The sequence below is a fragment of the Vigna umbellata genome, chromosome 1 (assembly GCF_029865625.1).
Source record: "Vigna umbellata cultivar VRB3 chromosome 1, Vumbellata_1.0, whole genome shotgun sequence".
NCBI classification, from domain to species: domain Eukaryota; kingdom Viridiplantae; phylum Streptophyta; class Magnoliopsida; order Fabales; family Fabaceae; genus Vigna; species Vigna umbellata.
Window position 1 is genome coordinate 107385042 of NC_142165.1, and position 18094 is coordinate 107403135.

At 33.8% G+C, this 18094-nt stretch overlaps 2 protein-coding genes and 1 long non-coding RNA gene across 3 annotated transcripts; 2 read left to right on the forward strand and 1 right to left on the reverse strand.

Annotated features, from left to right (window-relative positions):
* Window positions 1–1088: 1088 nt before the first annotated feature.
* LOC124837770 (peroxisomal fatty acid beta-oxidation multifunctional protein MFP2-like) lies at window positions 1089–8950 on the forward strand. Its single transcript, XM_047313235.2, has 18 exons — window positions 1089–1296; window positions 1400–1471; window positions 2119–2181; window positions 2258–2311; window positions 2394–2461; window positions 2543–2624; window positions 2787–2842; window positions 3145–3447; window positions 3533–3619; window positions 6118–6292; window positions 6411–6532; window positions 6651–6814; window positions 6882–7136; window positions 7214–7335; window positions 7470–7591; window positions 7709–7857; window positions 7931–8069; window positions 8723–8950. The coding sequence occupies exons 1-18, from the start codon at window positions 1200–1202 to the stop codon at window positions 8756–8758; spliced, it is 2166 nt and encodes a 721-aa protein (XP_047169191.1). The 5' UTR covers window positions 1089–1199; the 3' UTR covers window positions 8759–8950.
* On the reverse strand, window positions 4940–6255 carry LOC148207070 (uncharacterized). The gene is made up of 2 exons (XR_015783930.1): window positions 6122–6255; window positions 4940–5448 (listed from the first exon to the last, which is right to left on the reverse strand). It is a non-coding gene; the product is annotated as an uncharacterized LOC148207070 (long non-coding RNA).
* Window positions 8951–14788: 5838 nt separating the features above from the next.
* On the forward strand, window positions 14789–16439 carry LOC124837767 (uncharacterized). Its single transcript, XM_047313232.2, has one exon. It carries the CDS (start codon window positions 14943–14945, stop codon window positions 16239–16241), a length of 1299 nt encoding a protein of 432 aa, XP_047169188.2. The 5' UTR covers window positions 14789–14942; the 3' UTR covers window positions 16242–16439.
* The last annotated feature ends 1655 nt before the right edge of the window (window positions 16440–18094 follow it).

Sequence of the window (18094 nt, forward strand, 5' to 3'; positions counted from 1 at the left end):
ATTATTCAATTTAATTATTAACGATGTAATACATGTTAATATCAGTGTAATTGACGTAAAAAGTTAAAGTTAAGTCCAGAAGAGTTAATGTTTTGAGTTTTTTTGTGTTTCTCAAAGCTGCGATTTGAGTTTTTGTATATTAAGAATTCTTTTTTGAAAATTACATAAAATTATATATGAAAAAAAATTATAAAATGAAAACTTATTATAAAGTCATTTTTTGTAAGAAATTATTTAACAACGAGTATTTCTGATTTTTTTCAGTTCAATTACCTTATGCTTGTGAAAATTGGATAAAATTAGATAAGACAAAAAATATAAAATGAAGACAAAAAATATAAAATGAAAACTCATCAGTAGGGATAACAGAGAAAAGACTGGAGTGAGAAAGATGAAAGAGAAAAGAGTTTGGAGGTTTTTTTTTTTTTAATTTTGAGAATGAAAATTATTAAAATACCCTTAACCTTAAAACTTAGAATACATGATATATAAAGATATTTTTGTCTACTAAAACCCAGCACACATTGATAAAATGTACTGAAAAACAACCCATATATATATATATGTTTTAACTTTTCTAGCATTTAAAAAAAAGAAATATTTTAGTTTATATATATATATAAACTAAAATATTTCTTTTTTGTAAATGCTAGAAAAGTTAAAACATGTCTTAAATATCAATTTTTATTTATTCTATCTCAATTAAATGAAAGTGTGAGAATGAAATCTGTGATACTTTTAGTTAATATTTTTTTTTTACATTATAAATAAGAAACCCTGCATCCTAAATAAAAAAAAATATGTAAGTTTTTCTTAATTTAAAAAAATTAGTTACATGGTAATATATTTTTATTTAAAAGTAAAATTTTATTTACATGATATATTATGTTATTTTATATTTTAAAAATATTTATTGAATAATTTGTGAATGACTTACATCTAATAATTAAATTTATGAACAGCTAACAACTAATAACTAATAATTTATGAGATAGTTGTGTGAAAATGAAGATTGACTTTAAGGTATCCATGGAAAGGTGGATAGTATCATTAAATATTTTTATGTGCCTTGATGTGATGTGCGTTGCTTATTTATGTTGCAGAGTAGTCACCATCTTCAACACAATTTCTCCATCTTTTTGATTTATTATTTTCTTCTTCAAGACTGATTCTTGGAAAGTCAAAAGAGTGGCAGCACAATGGGAAGCAGAGGACACACGCTCATGGAGGTTGGACCTGATGGGGTTGCCGTCATCACCATTGTCAACCCTCCTGTTAATTCTCTCTCCTATGATGGTAAATTTTTACCCTTTCAATTCTTTTTTCTATTGCTGAATGTCATTCTATGTTGTGTCCGTAATTTCTCCTTCTGTTTCGGTGTCTCTTTTTCTCTCTCTAGTGCTGCGCAGTTTTAAGCAGAATTTTGATGAGGCTCTAAGCAGAGACGATGTCAAGGCATTTGTTCTTACTGGTATGTTTTGCAATTTGCTTTGAGGCTGACATTATTCAAAAACAACTGGGAAGGGGGCAATACTTAAGCTTGTTCCTTTGGTAGGGTTTGATATTGAAAGCAGTACCATGGTTTTGCAGTGGACAGTGTAAAATATATAGATATAATCTAAATTGAATTAAGGAAAAGAGAATTTCATAGATAACCAACCACACACTAGAGTCTATAATCTTTTACCCAAATCATCACCCTCCTGGACCAATCCCAAATTGAAAAGTCTTGCTTGTTAGTTTGTAATTACCGATCCTATTGTACATTCATTGATAGTCAAACCTATATGTGTGACATTGACTCCAACTCCAGGTATTTGACACCACTTATGGATTTCTTTCTTTTATCTTATATAAAATATAACTTTGTCATTTTTACCTGATGTAAAACTCAAGATCACATTTAGATTATTTTCAACATTAATCGTGTGATATGATGGGGACATTTTGATAAACACCGAAGTTTCAAACTATGAAAAACTAATTGATGCTCTATTAGTATTGAGAAGAACAAATGGGAGTTGAGTGCTGGCTGATTTTGGGCTTAACCGAAGATATTTGTTGGCCAACTAGCTTGTAGCTATCGCATCATAACGGAATCTTATGTTACTTTATCAGGTGCAAAGGGAAAATTTTCTGGAGGCTTTGATATTTCTGCATTTGGTGATAACGCGTCGATAGGTATTTCTTTGGGAGTGTCTTTCTAATGTGGTTACTTCATAGACATTGTTTAACTCTATCCTCTCTCTTCATGTAGAGCGTCCAAAACCTGGTTGGCTATCGGTAGAAATCATCACTGATACTATAGAAGGTGTGATTTCTTTATGAAACTTTTTATTTGCTATTTATTTTTCACTCTGTGCTATCTACAATCTATTTTCTTCATTTTTCAGCGGCTAGGAAGCCATTGGTTGCTGCCATTGATGGCCTTGCCTTGGGTGGGGGCTTAGAAATTGCAATGGTTCGTGTTGCCAACTGAATAGGAAAGAGAAACTTTTCTTTGTAAATTTCTACAAATTGTTACCCATTCTTTCTCATATAGGCGTGCAATGCTCGGTTATCAACCCCAACTGCTCAGCTTGGTTTGCCTGAACTTCAGCTTGGAATAATTCCTGGACTTGGAGGCATTAACTCATTCTTATCTGTTTTCATCAAATTTACTTGTATTTTTGTGTATGAATTCAAAATGTTAAGTAGAAAATAAGACCATGAGTAACAGTGCAGGTCTTATGACTAATTTTCTTTTTCTTTAGTATTGACAATCTAAAATTTGAATTGTCTTTCAGGAACACAGCGACTTCCTCGTCTTGTTGGTTTGGCAAAGGCACTTGAAATGATGCTGGTACTATACGTCTTTATGCTTATTTTTTGTAACTTTGCACTCTGTTCAATGTGAAGAACTGATCTGAAAAGCTGGTGTTTTCAAACTCAAGGTTGCTGATCAGTCAAACAGCACATTAACTGTTCCATCTTTGAATTTTTCTGAACGTAATATCAACAAGCTTTTTGTTCAGTTCTCCACTTTGTGTTGAATTATTTTTTCTTTACAGGAAAGTATTCAAGAGTTTTGACTTCAATATTCTTGTCCAGTGATTTTCAATTAATTTCTTCAACTCTTTTTTTTCTCTCTCTTTTTCAATTAAGACTTCTAAACCAGTTAAAGGGAAGGAAGCTTTTAGTTTGGGGCTTGTAGATAGATTGACGTCGCCTGATGATCTGGTGAAAGCTGCACGACAGTGGGCCTTGGATATTGTAGGCCATCGGCGACCATGGATCGCTAGTCTTTATAAGACTGACAAATTAGAACCCCTTGGAGAAGCATTGGAGATTTTGAAATTTGCTCGAGCTCAGGCTCGGAAACGGGCTCCGAACCTCCAACATCCTTTGGTTTGCATTGATGTTATTGAAGCAGGAGTAGTTGCTGGTCCCCGTGCAGGACTGTGGAAGGTTGTTATCTGTCTCCAGTATACCCTTTCGCTTCTTCATATTATTGCTGCAGAACTTTGTGACATTGTCTTTTGATCTTTTGTAGGAAGCTGAAGCATCTGAAATACTTTCAAAGTCAGATACCTGCAAAAGCTTAGTTCACATATTCTTTTCTCTAAGAGGAACGTCCAAGGTTTGTTAGGGTTTTCTGTCTTAATTTTACACTTATTTCTCGTGCTTCGAGTGACAAAACTAGTTAGTTATTCAGAGATAAAGAGTGTTCATTTTCCTGCTTAAAAGTTTGTTATAAACTTTTACACTGAAAGCTTAAATATTACATAGATTTAATTGTAAATTTTGTATTGAATTTGATGAAAGTTTTGAAAAGAAAAACTCTTCTAATCTTTTATTTCCTATTTTCATTGAATCCTGACCCATCTTGATACAACAATACCCAATAGATGCGGTTGATTACATGAATTAATCAGTACCATTAGCTCCGGTTAAAAATAACTTTTCATGGATATAATTTACCATGGTATCCCTTTTAATAAATTCTGTTATTGTCCTTCTTGGCATCCTTTTATCAATTTCACACGGACTAAAAGCCTTGGCAATTACCCTCCTCCTCGGTGCCTCCAATGACTTTCTTTGAACACATCCCCACAGAATTTTTGGTCATTCAATCAAGCAGATCCCGCAGATCCCGCAGCCAGAATTGTGTGACTATCCCCTTCAATATGATTGCTGATTTTGTAACTATTTCCTTTATTAGGATATTTGTAATCACATAATTATGTCGTTATCTACTTCATTAGGATAATACAGATGTAGGTTAGCATTTGTAGCAGTTCAGCTACTTTTCAAGGCTGGAATTTTATTTATTATATTACTTATATGAGAATTCTCCAGATGAACACATAGTTTTGACCTACAGTTTTTCGGAGTTTAACACGATATTAATCTGAGGTGCGATCCTGCCTAGGTTTGCCCAGGATTCCTTGCCTCTTGTATTTGTTATCTCATTTCTGTCCTACTCTAGAATAAGTTCATTTGACCTCTGTCCCTTTTTCAATGTGCCCCTTGTTCCACTCAATTCTTATGACATCTCGTTGGTTCACTTTAATGGCAAGAACTACACAACCTGAGCATTTCAGTTCTAGATATTTGTCAAAGGTGAGGAATTGTGATATTGATGGTAGCATTCCTTCTCTCGATAAAAATGAAAAAAAACACTAAATATGACAAGTGGTAAACCAAAGACACTCGAGTCATGATTTGGATCATAGGCTCTGTTGAACCCAATGTTGTCCTCAATCTTTTAGACCATTCAGCACTGCAGCCAAGATATTGGCCTATCTAAAGAAAATGCGAAGAAAGAATAACACTTCTAGAAGGTTCTGGCTTGAACTTGAAATAAACATATTTCAATAGGAAAGTCTCCCTTTGAATTAATTGCCGTTGTTTATGAAGATTTGTCAATTAAAGGTCATACTGTGGTGCAAACAGTTCATGAAACTAGTAAACGAGATTAATTTCTTATTGAGTTGAAATCAGATTTTGCAGGTATTCTGCTCAATCTTATGAACATAGATATTGTATCCTCGGATGCATGCCTAAATGAACTTCAAAATGAACAATATCTCTTCCAGTTGTGGACACCATACAAAGCAAACCTAGAAAACAGTTCTTGAGAACTATTCAATGTTTCTGTTGCAAAGGACTTATAATTTTGCTCAAGCATTCTAAAAATTCTTCAATTACTGCAAAAAAGGCGGTCAATAATAACAGAATGTTCAATAGGTCCAGCCAAGAAAATTACCACAACCTTTATTGTCTCGTAGTTCTATGGATACAGGAAATGTGCATCATAATGCTCTTACCGGCCTTCAAACATTGATCCCTGAATTTGTGCGCGAATGATCTTACCGCTTCTCTGCTTTGGGGCTCTTGGGGAATCTTCTTCTACCCATTCTTCTTGGAATTTTAACTCCGGGGCATCCAATCAGATGACCTACAGTGCTGAAACCCATACAAATGTCACTGGATACTCAGGAAATCTTCAAATTCGTACTGGAGATGGAAGCCATTTACTTATCACAGCAATGGGTGATAGATAACATATTAAACAAATGTCTTTGTTTCACTTAGTCTCATTATTAGTGATCTTATTTTTGTTGGTCAGTTAGTTAACAATGATTGTCAATTTTTTTTATCAAAATTTTATTTTCTTGTGCATCATCAACAATCATGTAAGATGTTCACGAAGGGCCTGAAGTTGTTCATCTTTTCCCCCTTCATGTCTCAGTCTCTGTGTTCCCTCCCAGCCTTTTATTTCTTATAATTCTACTGTTAATTTCAAAACATGGAATATGGTATCAAAGTGTATCTAGTGTTGATGTTGAGTTACCCACAGCTGCTTAATCTTGCAAATATCAGACTATGGAGGTGAGGGAGTGTTAAGATGCCTCCCATTAGCTAGTAATATAGTTGGAATACTCTTTTTAAGGTTTGGGCAATCCTTCCTCCTTGAACTAGCTTTTATGATTGGGTTAGGGTTAGATACTCAGACCATTTTTTTATACGGATAATTATGGCTGCGAAGCAGAATTAGCTAGCCTAATACTAAGTGCTAAATTTATTTATAAATTTTATAGATATGAATTTTTCAATACCTCTTGACATGAACAGATACCTGGGGTTACGGATCTTGGTCTGGTTCCAAGAAACGTTAAGAAGGTTGCCGTCCTTGGTGGAGGACTAATGGGCTCTGGAATAGCAACGGCTTTAATTCTTAGCAGCTATCCTGTAATCTTGAAAGAAGTAAATGAGAAGTTCTTAGATGCTGGTATCAATAGGATTAAAGGTGAGAATAGATTCTTAAGAGTTGGCTCTCACCAGTCCCTATTCAATCTGCATTTTTAATTAAGAAATAGATTATGCTGTGTACCTGTTTTCATGTAATATTTTTCCACTATGAACAGCAAACTTACAGAGCCGTGTTAGGAAAGGCAAATTGACCCAGGAAAATTTTGAAAAGGCGGTCTCTCTTCTAGAAGGTACCCTTGATTATGGAAGGTTCGGAGATGTGGACATGGTCATAGAGGTTGTATAATGAAACACAAAGTAAACTTTGCTTATTTACTGTCATCAGGATCGTGATTGCATGTTATCCATTGCTTGGGAAATTATTAACTTCTTTTTGGTGTTTGTTGTCTGGACAGGCTGTTATTGAGAATGTTTCCTTAAAGCAGCAGATCTTTGCTGATCTTGAAAAGTATTGTCCACCTCATTGTATACTTGCTAGTAACACTTCCACAATCGACCTGAACCTGATTGGAGAGAAAACCAAGTCTAAGGATCGAATTGTTGGAGCTCATTTTTTCAGGTGAGATCTTTTATTTGGTTAGTAATTTTTTTCCGCTGATGTAAATATCTGACCTGTACTTCCCTAGTCCTGCACATGTTATGCCGCTTCTGGAAATTGTGCGTACCAACAAGACATCTCCTCAAGTTATAGTTGACGTGTTATATATTTCAAAGAAGATAAAGAAAACACCTGTGGTGGTTGGAAACTGCACAGGATTTGCTGTTAACAGGATGTTCTTCCCATATACCCAAGCCGGTCTCTTGCTCGTTGAACGTGGTGCAGATGTTTATCAAATTGATAAAGTAATAAGCAATTTTGGAATGCCCATGGGGCCTTTTAGGTATTATTGATTGAATATGTGCTTGATATTCTATCAATTCTTGAAGTGCACGATTTGACACTTATTCACTAATGCAGATTGGTTGATCTTGTTGGGTTTGGCGTGGCGATTGCTACTGGTATTCAATTCATTGAGAATTTTTCTGAGAGAACTTATAAATCAATGCTCATTCCCCTTCTGCAAGAAGATAAGAGAGCTGGTAGAGATAAACTCCCGCATCAATTGGAATTCTGGCAATATTATATCTTTGTGGAAAATGTTTACATAACAATCATATGCTCCATTTTGTTTTATTAAACTAATTCGACTATCTTTAACACTTGCTTCTAACAGGTGAAACAACTCGGAAAGGGTTTTATTTGTATGATGATAAACGCAAGGCTAGTCCTGATACTGAATTGAAAAACTATATTGAGAAGGCTAGGAGCATTACTGGTGTCTCCGTTGATCCTAAGGTCTTTTAACTCTCCCTAGTTCATAGCATATTTTTGGATAGCGAGGAAGTACATTTTAAAGTCAAATTTCATTGTAAATTCCTCTGGATATGATGTTCTGAATCTCAACCTGCACAGCTTGTAAAGATACAAGAAAAGGAAATCATTGAAATGATATTCTTTCCTGTGGTGAACGAAGCTTGTCGGGTCCTTGGCGAAGGTATTGCAGTCAAAGCCGCTGATCTCGATATTGCCTCTGTCATGGGCATGGGTTTTCCACCTTACAGGTTTGTCTTATTCTTTATTTGGCACTTATCAAAACTTTGTACTCTTTCTAAATTTTGGGATTGATTTCACCAGGGGAGGTATCATATTCTGGGCTGACAGTCATGGATCCAAGTACATATATTCAAAATTGGAGAAATGGTCAGAATTGTATGGAGAATTCTTCAAGCCTTGTGCCTACTTGGCTGCAAGAGCTGCCAGAGGAATTCCTCTGGTGAGTAACCTAAGCTCATTTTTTTTTCATCTCATCCATGCAAAACTTGTCGTGTTAATCGAGAACTATAAATAACTTAAGGTAGTTTTGAGATCTAAAGAGCGCTTTACTAATTCATTGCATCAGCGATCACAAAATCAAGATCGTCTAATGGAATTTGTCTGTACTTGGTAGTTAACTATTTTAATCAAGATCTGAAGCCCTAACTTGTCTTGTTTCATTTATTAAATGATGATTGAAACCTAAGTTTATGCACTTAAGAAAATAACCAACACGTTCATTAGTACTTCGTTGGAGTACAATATGCAAGATTCTTTCTGTCCATTGACGGTGCTGTACACTTAATAGACTGTTATTTAAAAGAAAGTGTTGTTTAAAATAATAAATATATATGGTGTTTTTAACATTTTCCTTCTATGTGTGATAAATCCACATTCCTGTTTAGATTATAATTGCTTTGTGTATAAAATAAAGAGTTACATAGATAAACAACAAAGTATAAGATAAAACTGAAAAAGTAAGGGGTACACAGACGTGGAGATATAATGTTGCTGTCTGCTTCTCGAATTTAGCAAGCTGTCTTTGTAGATAATTATGAGTCTCTTTTGCCATTTGTATTGCCCTGTGACGGATTTTGTACTTTTATATTGCAGAGTGCCACAGTGGAGCAGGCAAATTCGCGGTTGTAGGAAATGAATAGTTCAATAGGTGTTTGCTTGATGGAACGTTTTTCAAATGGTAGGAATATAGTGATGACTTGAGAAACAGCTTAATTTATGATGAGAAAATATTTAAACAGCTTAATTGTTTGGTCAAGATAAGTGTGTTTGTTTGAGACAGCTGAAATAAATAAATTTTGTTTATTATTTTAGAAAATTAAACTGATTTTTTTAAAATCTTTTGAAAATAAGTTTACATATATAGGAAAATCTGAAATTTATGATTGTTTTTGTATTATCATGAAAATGTACAATTTTTTTTTTAATAAATTCATGTTTCTTTTGTAATTTACCATGTAAAAGTCATATTTTTTGTTGATGTAGAAAACATTATTATTTTTAAGTTGTCTTTTAGCAAATTCATCCACACAAAATTTGTTTAGATCTTTTAACTTTCTGTAATTAGGAACAGAAAATAATAATAATAATAATAATAGACTAATTAGCAGAAGATCTTTATCAGACAACTTATTCAACATTCAGATTTCTAAATTACAAATGGAACAGTTTTTACTTTTTAACCTGAGATTGATGAATGTTTCCCATCACTGTCGATACCTGTCACCACTGAGGTGTTACTTGTCCAACCAAACACTCGAATTATCAGACCTTAATGTTCCCTGATGAAATCTCAGAACATAACTCAGTGAAGACAAGGAGGTTGGTGAACTGGTCATGAGACTTACAAAGAAAAAGATGAAAGAAATGAGAGTGTTTTACAAATTTGTGAAAAAATGACAGAAGAGTGGTTCTGGTCACATACAGTTATTTGGGATTTATAAAAGAATGTGTCTTACTTTAATCGACATATTATATGAGTGAACATTGATGCTTGATTTCGGCTGGCATTTTCTAAGATTTAAACTTGATTAATTTTAAAATAATTAATATATAAAATTTTAAAAAATATTTAAGTTTTTTTATTGATAATATTTCATAAAAATACATATATTTAAAGAATAACTACATTTTTAATATGATTTTATAATTTTATATAACTAATTTATTTTAATAATATTCGTTTTACCAAGAAAAAAATTATTGGTATCACATTAAGCAAATTGATTAAAAATGTTAAGATCAGATTTGTTTAAATGAGCAATCAAAACCATTACTTTTCCACCTTATTGGGTGATGTATGCTCATATGAAATACAAATAGTTTGTATGGTCATATGAAATACAATTAATTTAATAATAAAAATACATTTAATATTTAAATTGATATAATGAACATTTTAATTTTTTAATTTCAATTTAAATACATTTTTAAATTATTATAATTAAAAATCAATATTTTAAATTATAAAATATATTAAAGATAGACAAGATGTGTATAATTAATCATCTATCTAAATCAATTGATCATGCACCTTATAATTTGGAAGATTTGACTCAATCCATACTTATCTTCATCAATTGATCTAATTGAACTATGCACGTTTATGTCACATGCAGGAATAAAGGGGTAAAATATCACCAGAGAACTGTATTTCTTCTCCTTTCTTTAAGGGGCATTTTACATATTAATTTGTGTAATTTTAATTAAAAGAATTAAAAAGTATTTTATAGTTTTTGTTAGAAGAATTACTTTTGGAAGGTGTATATTTGTATTATTTAGTGAAAGTTGCTTAAGGGTGCATTGAAAAGTGAGGAAAGGGGGGTCTGGATTGAAGGGAAGTACAATGATGATAAGTTTGAGGTAGACAAGTTAATAAATGAGGTAACCTACTAACAAAATCATAATGTTCAATTTATGACTTATAATAAAAACATCAACCATCACTCATGGATAATGGATTCTTGTCTATACAATAAGCTCTCTATGTTTTTCCATTATTATGGATTTATGAGATTCAAAGATCCAAAAATATTTCATTCTCTCTTCTTTTTTCCAAATTTCATCACAAAAACTTTGAAATAAGCATATCAAAAATTAGTTTTTCACTTTATATTAAATTTCTCTTTATTTTCTCGTACAAAAACTCGATCACACTTTGAATTCTAAAAAAATACCTATTAAATTATAATGAAACTTATAATTTGACAAAAAAAATGTAATATTTAAAAACTCCTTCACATAAAAAATGTTAAAACCTATCAATTACCGCTTTAATCTTATACTAAATTACATGTTTATTTACTTTATAAATAACACAATGTTATAGGCTCACAATTGGTTATTCTGTTTAGGTGTGAATAAACTTTCATTTTTAGCTCTTATATTTTTATGAATACTATTCTTTTTTATTACTATGAGTTTAGATTATAGAATCAAGGAAACTAAGAAAATAGTATGCATAAAACTAAAATAGATTAGATACTAAAACATATAAATTTTTTAAAATATAAAACTAAATTAATGAATAGTTTAACCCTTGTGTTTATTTGCACAAGGATAGAGAAGAAAGAAAAAGATAAGTTGAGAAGATCGGATATATTAGAAAGTACAGAAAAGAGAATAAAGTTGGTGTGCATCACAAACAAATACATCTTCCAAGAAAATACAAATACATCTTCAACCACTTGGGATAAGAACAGAGTACAAAAACATGTTTTTTTTTTTTTTTAAGTTAGAGAAGATTGAGAAATAAAAGTGAAGTGAAATAGAAGAATAAAAAAGTTGAAGTTATTTAGATCCGCAGGTGAAATGCATTTTTGTTGTTGTTGAGTTTATGGAAAGCTTTTAATGCCATTGTTCCCCAAAGCTACCACTCTTCCCTTTTCTTCCGCTTTTACCTTCCCACACTTCTCTTTCACACTCAATTTCATAACCTTTTCTCTTTTACTTCTATTTATTATGCTTTTCTTTTTTTATTTACTCCTAACACTTTTTCCTTTTCCCCATCATACTGCAATTATTGCTTCTCTAACTTTTCATTAAATCATAACATTTCCATAAAATAAATAATAAAAATTAAATATTTATAGTACTTTTTCTAATTTTTTAATAACTAATTGAATCACACTATAAATTAAGAAAAACTTAAGAAGAGTGTACGTACACAAACCGTGTCTAGTATTTACCAAAATCACAAATCTTGCAAATAACATTTCATGGATCATAATTAATTTTACCATCATTTGATGCAAATTACTTGTTAAGGTAGTTCTGAAAATAAAATACTTAATACATTATAAGGCGAAAATAATTTAGAACAAGTATTCTTCTTCTAAAAGTCATGTAAAATAGAACGAAGAAAGTAAGTTAAATTATTGACATATAGAATAATTTATATGTCGTTTTAATATATATATAACGAAGTGTGTGTATATGGGCTTATTTAGATAAGAAAGAGCTAGTACAATTTTGAAACTTGTTTTACTGAAAAAATCTATTTAAATCTAATAAAGAAAGTTTAGTATGAAAATAGAATTAGTATAATTAAGTGACAGGGAGGAGTAGTAAGTAAGCATTGACATAAAGAATTGGTTCCAATCATGTGATCTGAGACATATATGTTCCCCTAATGTGTTGTTTTGCAGTTGTTTATTGTACTAAAGAAATGTCAAAATCACTATAGAACAACAGTGTACTTCTTCGTTTGGAATAACATATAATGCTGGGTTTCACAGTACCTTAATAATTCTTTGCATTATAAAGGAAAGAAAAAATTTCCTCTCTTCTTTGTGTGACCTGTCAGCTCAACCAACATGTTGAGCCATATTAGTAAAATCTTCCACCTGCAAACACCCAACATCAATGTGAAAAATCATCAATCATTTTTTGTCTTCATGGATCATCATTATCTTAAACTTTCAAAACACACACACACACATCCTATGTTTGAGGAAAATTTACAAGAATTTTGGGTTCCTTAATGAAATGTATGAGATGTGGGAGTTTGAATTAAAAATGGTTGAATGAAGTGGTCCAGTGCGGTGAGGTTATTTTGTAAGGATGTGGAAGTGAAATAAGAGAAAAATGCAGAGATGGGGACACATTGTGACATGAGTGAGAGTAACTTTTCAATGAAATATCATGTGGATTTGGGAAGACAACATCAGAATCAAATAAAGGAAAACCAAGACACTCCAAACTTCCACATCTTGCATTTGCTTAAACACACAAATATTGCCACATCCAACCACATTTTTCACTTCCCTTCTTCGCCTTTTCTCCCATCAGACAACTAACTCCCTCCTTATCAATCATACCCTTTTCTTTTTATCTCTAGCACTGTGATTTTGCTATAACATGAGATTTAAATTATCTTAATCTTATCACATTTTAGATATTTTATAGTTTAATTTCCTATTGATAAGTTTTTTTCCAATTCTCTTGATTCAAACACTGTCATGAAAGGAATGTATAGTTGAGAATAGTTATCTGTGAAAGACACGAATGTATAGTTGCTGCAGCAAAGGAATAGACATGAATGTACAGAACCATAAAAATTCCTTTTTATGAATTGGGTCCCAGTGGTATCTACTGTATCTAACATGTAATTTTAGAAACATATTTTACTGAAAAAAAGATTTCATTTGATATAAGAAATAGTAAGTTTGTGAGAAAGGTGTTGATTTGAAGAATGAGGTAGTTTAATATGATTAGCTAGCACAATCTTTTTTTGGTGTCCCTTTGTGGCTATGATGAATTGAAATGCTGCATCATCTAGATGCACCTTTTACACAAAATTTTGTGGTCCTCCTTTTTCACTTTCTCAGATGGATTTTTCTACTTTATGAACCTAACTTTTCCAACATTGCTCTATCTCCTACAATGCTGTCCTTCTTCATAGAATTATTGAGACATTAGATACCCTTTTTCTGTCTAAACTTTTACAACCCGTTTCATCATTTTCTTTCCTATACCACCCACACACCAATGTTCACTTTCCAACACTTTTACAAAAATATATTATCAAATATTCATGTATATATATTACACAAACTATATATATATATATATATACCAGATATAATAAGAATATGCATAATAGTTCAGTGTTATTTGAATATACACAAAAGAGAAAACGGAAAAAATTATACCGCACCCAATCTGCATCATGTCACTTTTTACTTAAGCTGTTAAGAAGATGTATATGCAGTAACACAATTAACACCAAATATCTATAATTTCAGTTGATCTTCATGCAATTAAGGATTTGTTTTCCTATTGTACTTATTTTTCCATGAGGCTTGATAATGCAAAATTGATCACGGAAACTTCAAAGTAGGGTCGAAGTTTATCTTCTAATAATTATCAGCATTCTCATTCACACAGCACCAATAAAGGCAAAAACTCCTTATTTTTATCACTGTCACCATGATGCCCTTGCCTTTGTCTTTTCTCTTTTGGATTTTTCTTCAATTTCAAACAATTCAACTATTACTTTAGAAACAAATTGACTTGTAGCTTCCTTGCCAAAAAAGGATCTTTAATCTCAAACGTACATATAATTCTACTGTCATTACTGAACCACTCTGTATATCATTACCAGAAAATTTGTCTTAACATATTTTCGCTACCTTTCATCAAACTCCTTTCTTCTTCAAATTCTCACCATTACACAACTCTTCTACCAAAGAAAATTAATTATGATAGTATGGCATTAACTGGGTAGACGACTCTTTTGTCGCTTTGAATCCACACAACATATTGAAAAAAAAAGGAAATAATTTCTATGTACTTTCTTATTTTGTCCTTTTTCATCAGATTTAGGTTTCGTTCTTGATAAAAGATTTGAACAAACAATGAAGTCATATTGAAACAAGCAAGCTGATTTATTTTATACGAAACAGTGTGATAAAAAAAAACTATGAACAATAATCTTGACGTGTTCAAAGAAACATATAGTATATGTTTGGTAGAGAAAAAAAAAGGAGAAAAATAAATATTAAAATAAAATAGGAATAAAGACGTTTGGTTTAAAGAGAAAAAGAAAAATTGAATTTGTTTGATAAATGGAAAGAAGTAAAAAAAGAAAATAATAATAATGATGGTATTGATTCAGAGGAGTTGGGTTCCCCTTCGTTTGTCTCTTTCAGTCATTTTTAATAGATGAGGAAGTCAGTATTCCACGTGCTCCTGGGGAGTCTCCCCTGTTTCACTACCCTACGCTACTCTTTTCAATGCTACATTACTATTACTTTTTATTTCTTTTCTTCCTCACTCTCACCCTCCCTCTCACTCTCTCGTTCGCATCATTCACATGGAAGCCATCAAAGGAGGCGGAGGCGGAGGCGGAGGAGGAAGAGTTGGCGTCGGGGACGACCACGACATCTCCGACGGAATGCAGTGCACCGACCACCCTTTCCGAAACAACCCAGGTGCCATCTGCGCCTTCTGCCTTCAGGAGAAGCTCGGCAAGCTTGTTTCCTCTTCCTTCCCTCTTCCCATCCACGCTCCTTCTTCCTCTTCCTCCTCTCCTTCTTTCAGATCCGACCGACCACCCTCCTCCTCCACCACTCGCCCTTCCCTCCCTCCCACCGCCACCTCACCACCCGCCCCCTCCTCTTCCTCCTCCTCCTCTTCCCTCCCCCACTCCCACTACCACCACTACTACGCCCGCAGAACCCGCCTCCCTTTTCTCTTGTCCAAGAACAAGAAGAAGAAGCCCTCGCCCAATGCATCCTCCCACCTCGTTCTCAAGCGCAGCAAGTCCACCGCCACGCCCCGAACAAACCACTCCTTCCTCGACGCTCATCACGACCAGGATTTCAGTCCCAGGAAGAGACACGGCTTCTGGTCCTTTCTCTACCTCTCTTCCAAATCATCCAAGAAACTCAACTCCAAGAGCTTCAGGGACACCAACACCAACGTCAACGTCAACCACCCGCCCAGGATCTCTGCCATTAACTCCGCACCGGGAACTACTTCTCTCAAGCCCAAGGAAAACACTTCCTCTGCTTCTTCTCTCAGGACTGACATTGTTGTTCAACAGGACACCAATAACAGCAGTAACAGTCCCACTGCTCATGCCACTTCTTCTATGGAGCGTAAGGTTTCGAGATCCAGATCTGTTGGCTGTGGCAGCAGAAGCTTCTCTGGGGACTTCTTCGAGAGGATTTCTACCGGGTTCGGAGATTGCACTCTCCGGAGGGTGGAGTCTCAGCGCGAAGGCAAGCCTAAGGTGGCCGGTGGTGACGCTTCCGCCGTGAGCCGTGGCGGCGATCACCACCACCACCATTGCATGAAGGAGAGAGTGCGGTGCGGAGGATTGTTTAGTGGGTTCATGATGACCTCTTCTTCTTCCTCGTCTTCTTCCTCTTCTTATTGGGTGTCTTCTTCTGCTGACGACGCCGCAAATGGGAAATCAGCGACTGTGGCCCTATCTCATAACAGGGGTAGGAGTTGGGGTTGGGCTTTTGCGAGTCCCATGAGAGCTTTCGGCGGCAAACCCTCTTCTAAAGAGAGTAATAGAAGAGATATCATTAGAGATGCCAATGACAATAAGAATGCTACGCCAAACTTATCGGCCATACCCTCCTTGCTCGCCGTCAGAAGCTGAGAACAGAAGGGGCAAAGAAGAAAAGGAAAAAAAGAAAAGAGTATAAATCTGGGAGCTTTAACTTGGTTTATTATACACATTAGTACGATGTTAATGTTAATTACTGTCTATTATTACTATTACTACTTTGTTTATCTTGTGGATGAGTGTTAATTTTCCTTCATTACCAGTAATCTAATACTATTCAAGTTCCTTTTCTTTCGTGATTTGATTGTCTACATAGTTTGTGAATTGTGGTCAGCTATGGGCAGATTACGCAAATGAGAAGCCTTGGTGGCAGGGAATGGAGTGTGGTCGGGAACTTGAGAAGAAAATCTCGATGCATTTAATTCTCTGTCATCACGTGGTTTGTTTGAACTGCGACAGCACGTTGTTGTAATTCCACACTTGTGTTACGGCAAAGACGTGTAATTTTTATTTGCGAAAATCACCGTTCACATGCATACACATGTTTGAAGGTGGTGGAGGCAGCAGAATACGGGGATATGCATAGATTGAGTTTGAGTGTATGCTATCTGTGTTGTGCAATTGAATAAGTCGTCAACTAATAATTTATGATTGTGTAGATTGAGAAAAGTTGTACCGAAGGTGATGAAAGATGGTTGGAAGAGAAAGTGGTCCATGGTAGTAGGGGATTGGAATTGAAGTAGTTACAGAGCGTGGTGGCATTTATTTGAAAGTTGTAGTGTGCACCTAATTGGCAGTGCTAGTAATTGTTTAACGCATTTATATCTGGAGTATTCCATTTGCATAGCTGTGTAGAAAGCCAGTGGTTTATCATGTGCCTAGGATAGAGCATGAAGCAGAAGCATATCATAGCTCTGAAGGACGTGTATTGGTGGTGATGTGAAGGGTTTATTATATTTCATTTGTGGGGGAATCCATCAGAAATGGACACCAAATGGAATAACTTATAAAGGGACACCTGGTCAACCAAGGAGATGCATGTCTACTGTATCTCTTTTTGTAGACAAAAATCATATAATGTTATGTAAATTGTGTAACTTTGTTGTGTATTGTAAACGGCGGTGTCAGTTACCCACAAGGGACGCCGAAGAAAGGATAATTAAGTTAAACACCAGATGACCGTTGCTGAAAATTATATTAAAACTTTGATTGAGTTTGATACAATGATGTATTATAAAAATAGGAGAGGGAGCGCAAGTGTTTTTCTTCCTTTTCTTCATCATCCTTTCTGTTTCAATATTCCTTCTTGTTTTGTTGTTTTTTCATGATTGGTCGTCTTGTTTTTAAGTGGACGATTGACTTATGGTTCTACATGCGTGTTTCTCTCTTTCATACCTTTTTGTCATACTATTTATGCAAATTGCTTCGCCATCTCTTTCAAAAGCATGTTACGAAATTATTGAAAAATTCACCTAAATCACATGAGAGTATCTAATCTTTTTAAGATCCATTTGGTGTATAAACAACACAACGACCGGACACTATTTCATTATATCCAATAGTAAATATATTTTTAATACTCTTTTTATCATTCAACGGTTATGACTCCTGATAATGTCTCAACTCGTTTGGAATCAAAATTCGATCTCACTCTCTGAAACACTTTTTAAGAATAAAATTATGACAAAATTTTAATCTTCAAAAGTCACAATACTTTAACAATGTAGTAATTGAACCTCTAATAATGTATTGATGGACTTAGGATCCCAAGAGACATCATGATAACATCTCTCATGTCCTATTGTAATTTATTCTATTATGTTACAAACAATGGTAATTTATTTAACTAATCTCAAAATAATTCATTGTGGATAAAACTTCATATACACTGAATATCTCTAACACCTACGGGCTAAAAATTATTTGTTTTTATTAAAATGTTTAGA

Bases quoted from the DNA above. Each gene is read 5' to 3' on its own strand.
- LOC124837767 (XM_047313232.2), top strand. From the start codon at position 14,943: ATGGAAGCCATCAAAGGAGGCGGAGGCGGAGGCGGAGGAGGAAGAGTT.
- LOC124837770 (XM_047313235.2), top strand. From the start codon at position 1,200: ATGGGAAGCAGAGGACACACGCTCATGGAGGTTGGACCTGATGGGGTT. The intron at 3,448-3,532 runs GTTGTTATCTGT...GATCTTTTGTAG, and splicing joins CCCGTGCAGGACTGTGGAAG to GAAGCTGAAGCATCTGAAAT. The intron at 6,293-6,410 runs GTGAGAATAGAT...CACTATGAACAG, and splicing joins TGGTATCAATAGGATTAAAG to CAAACTTACAGAGCCGTGTT.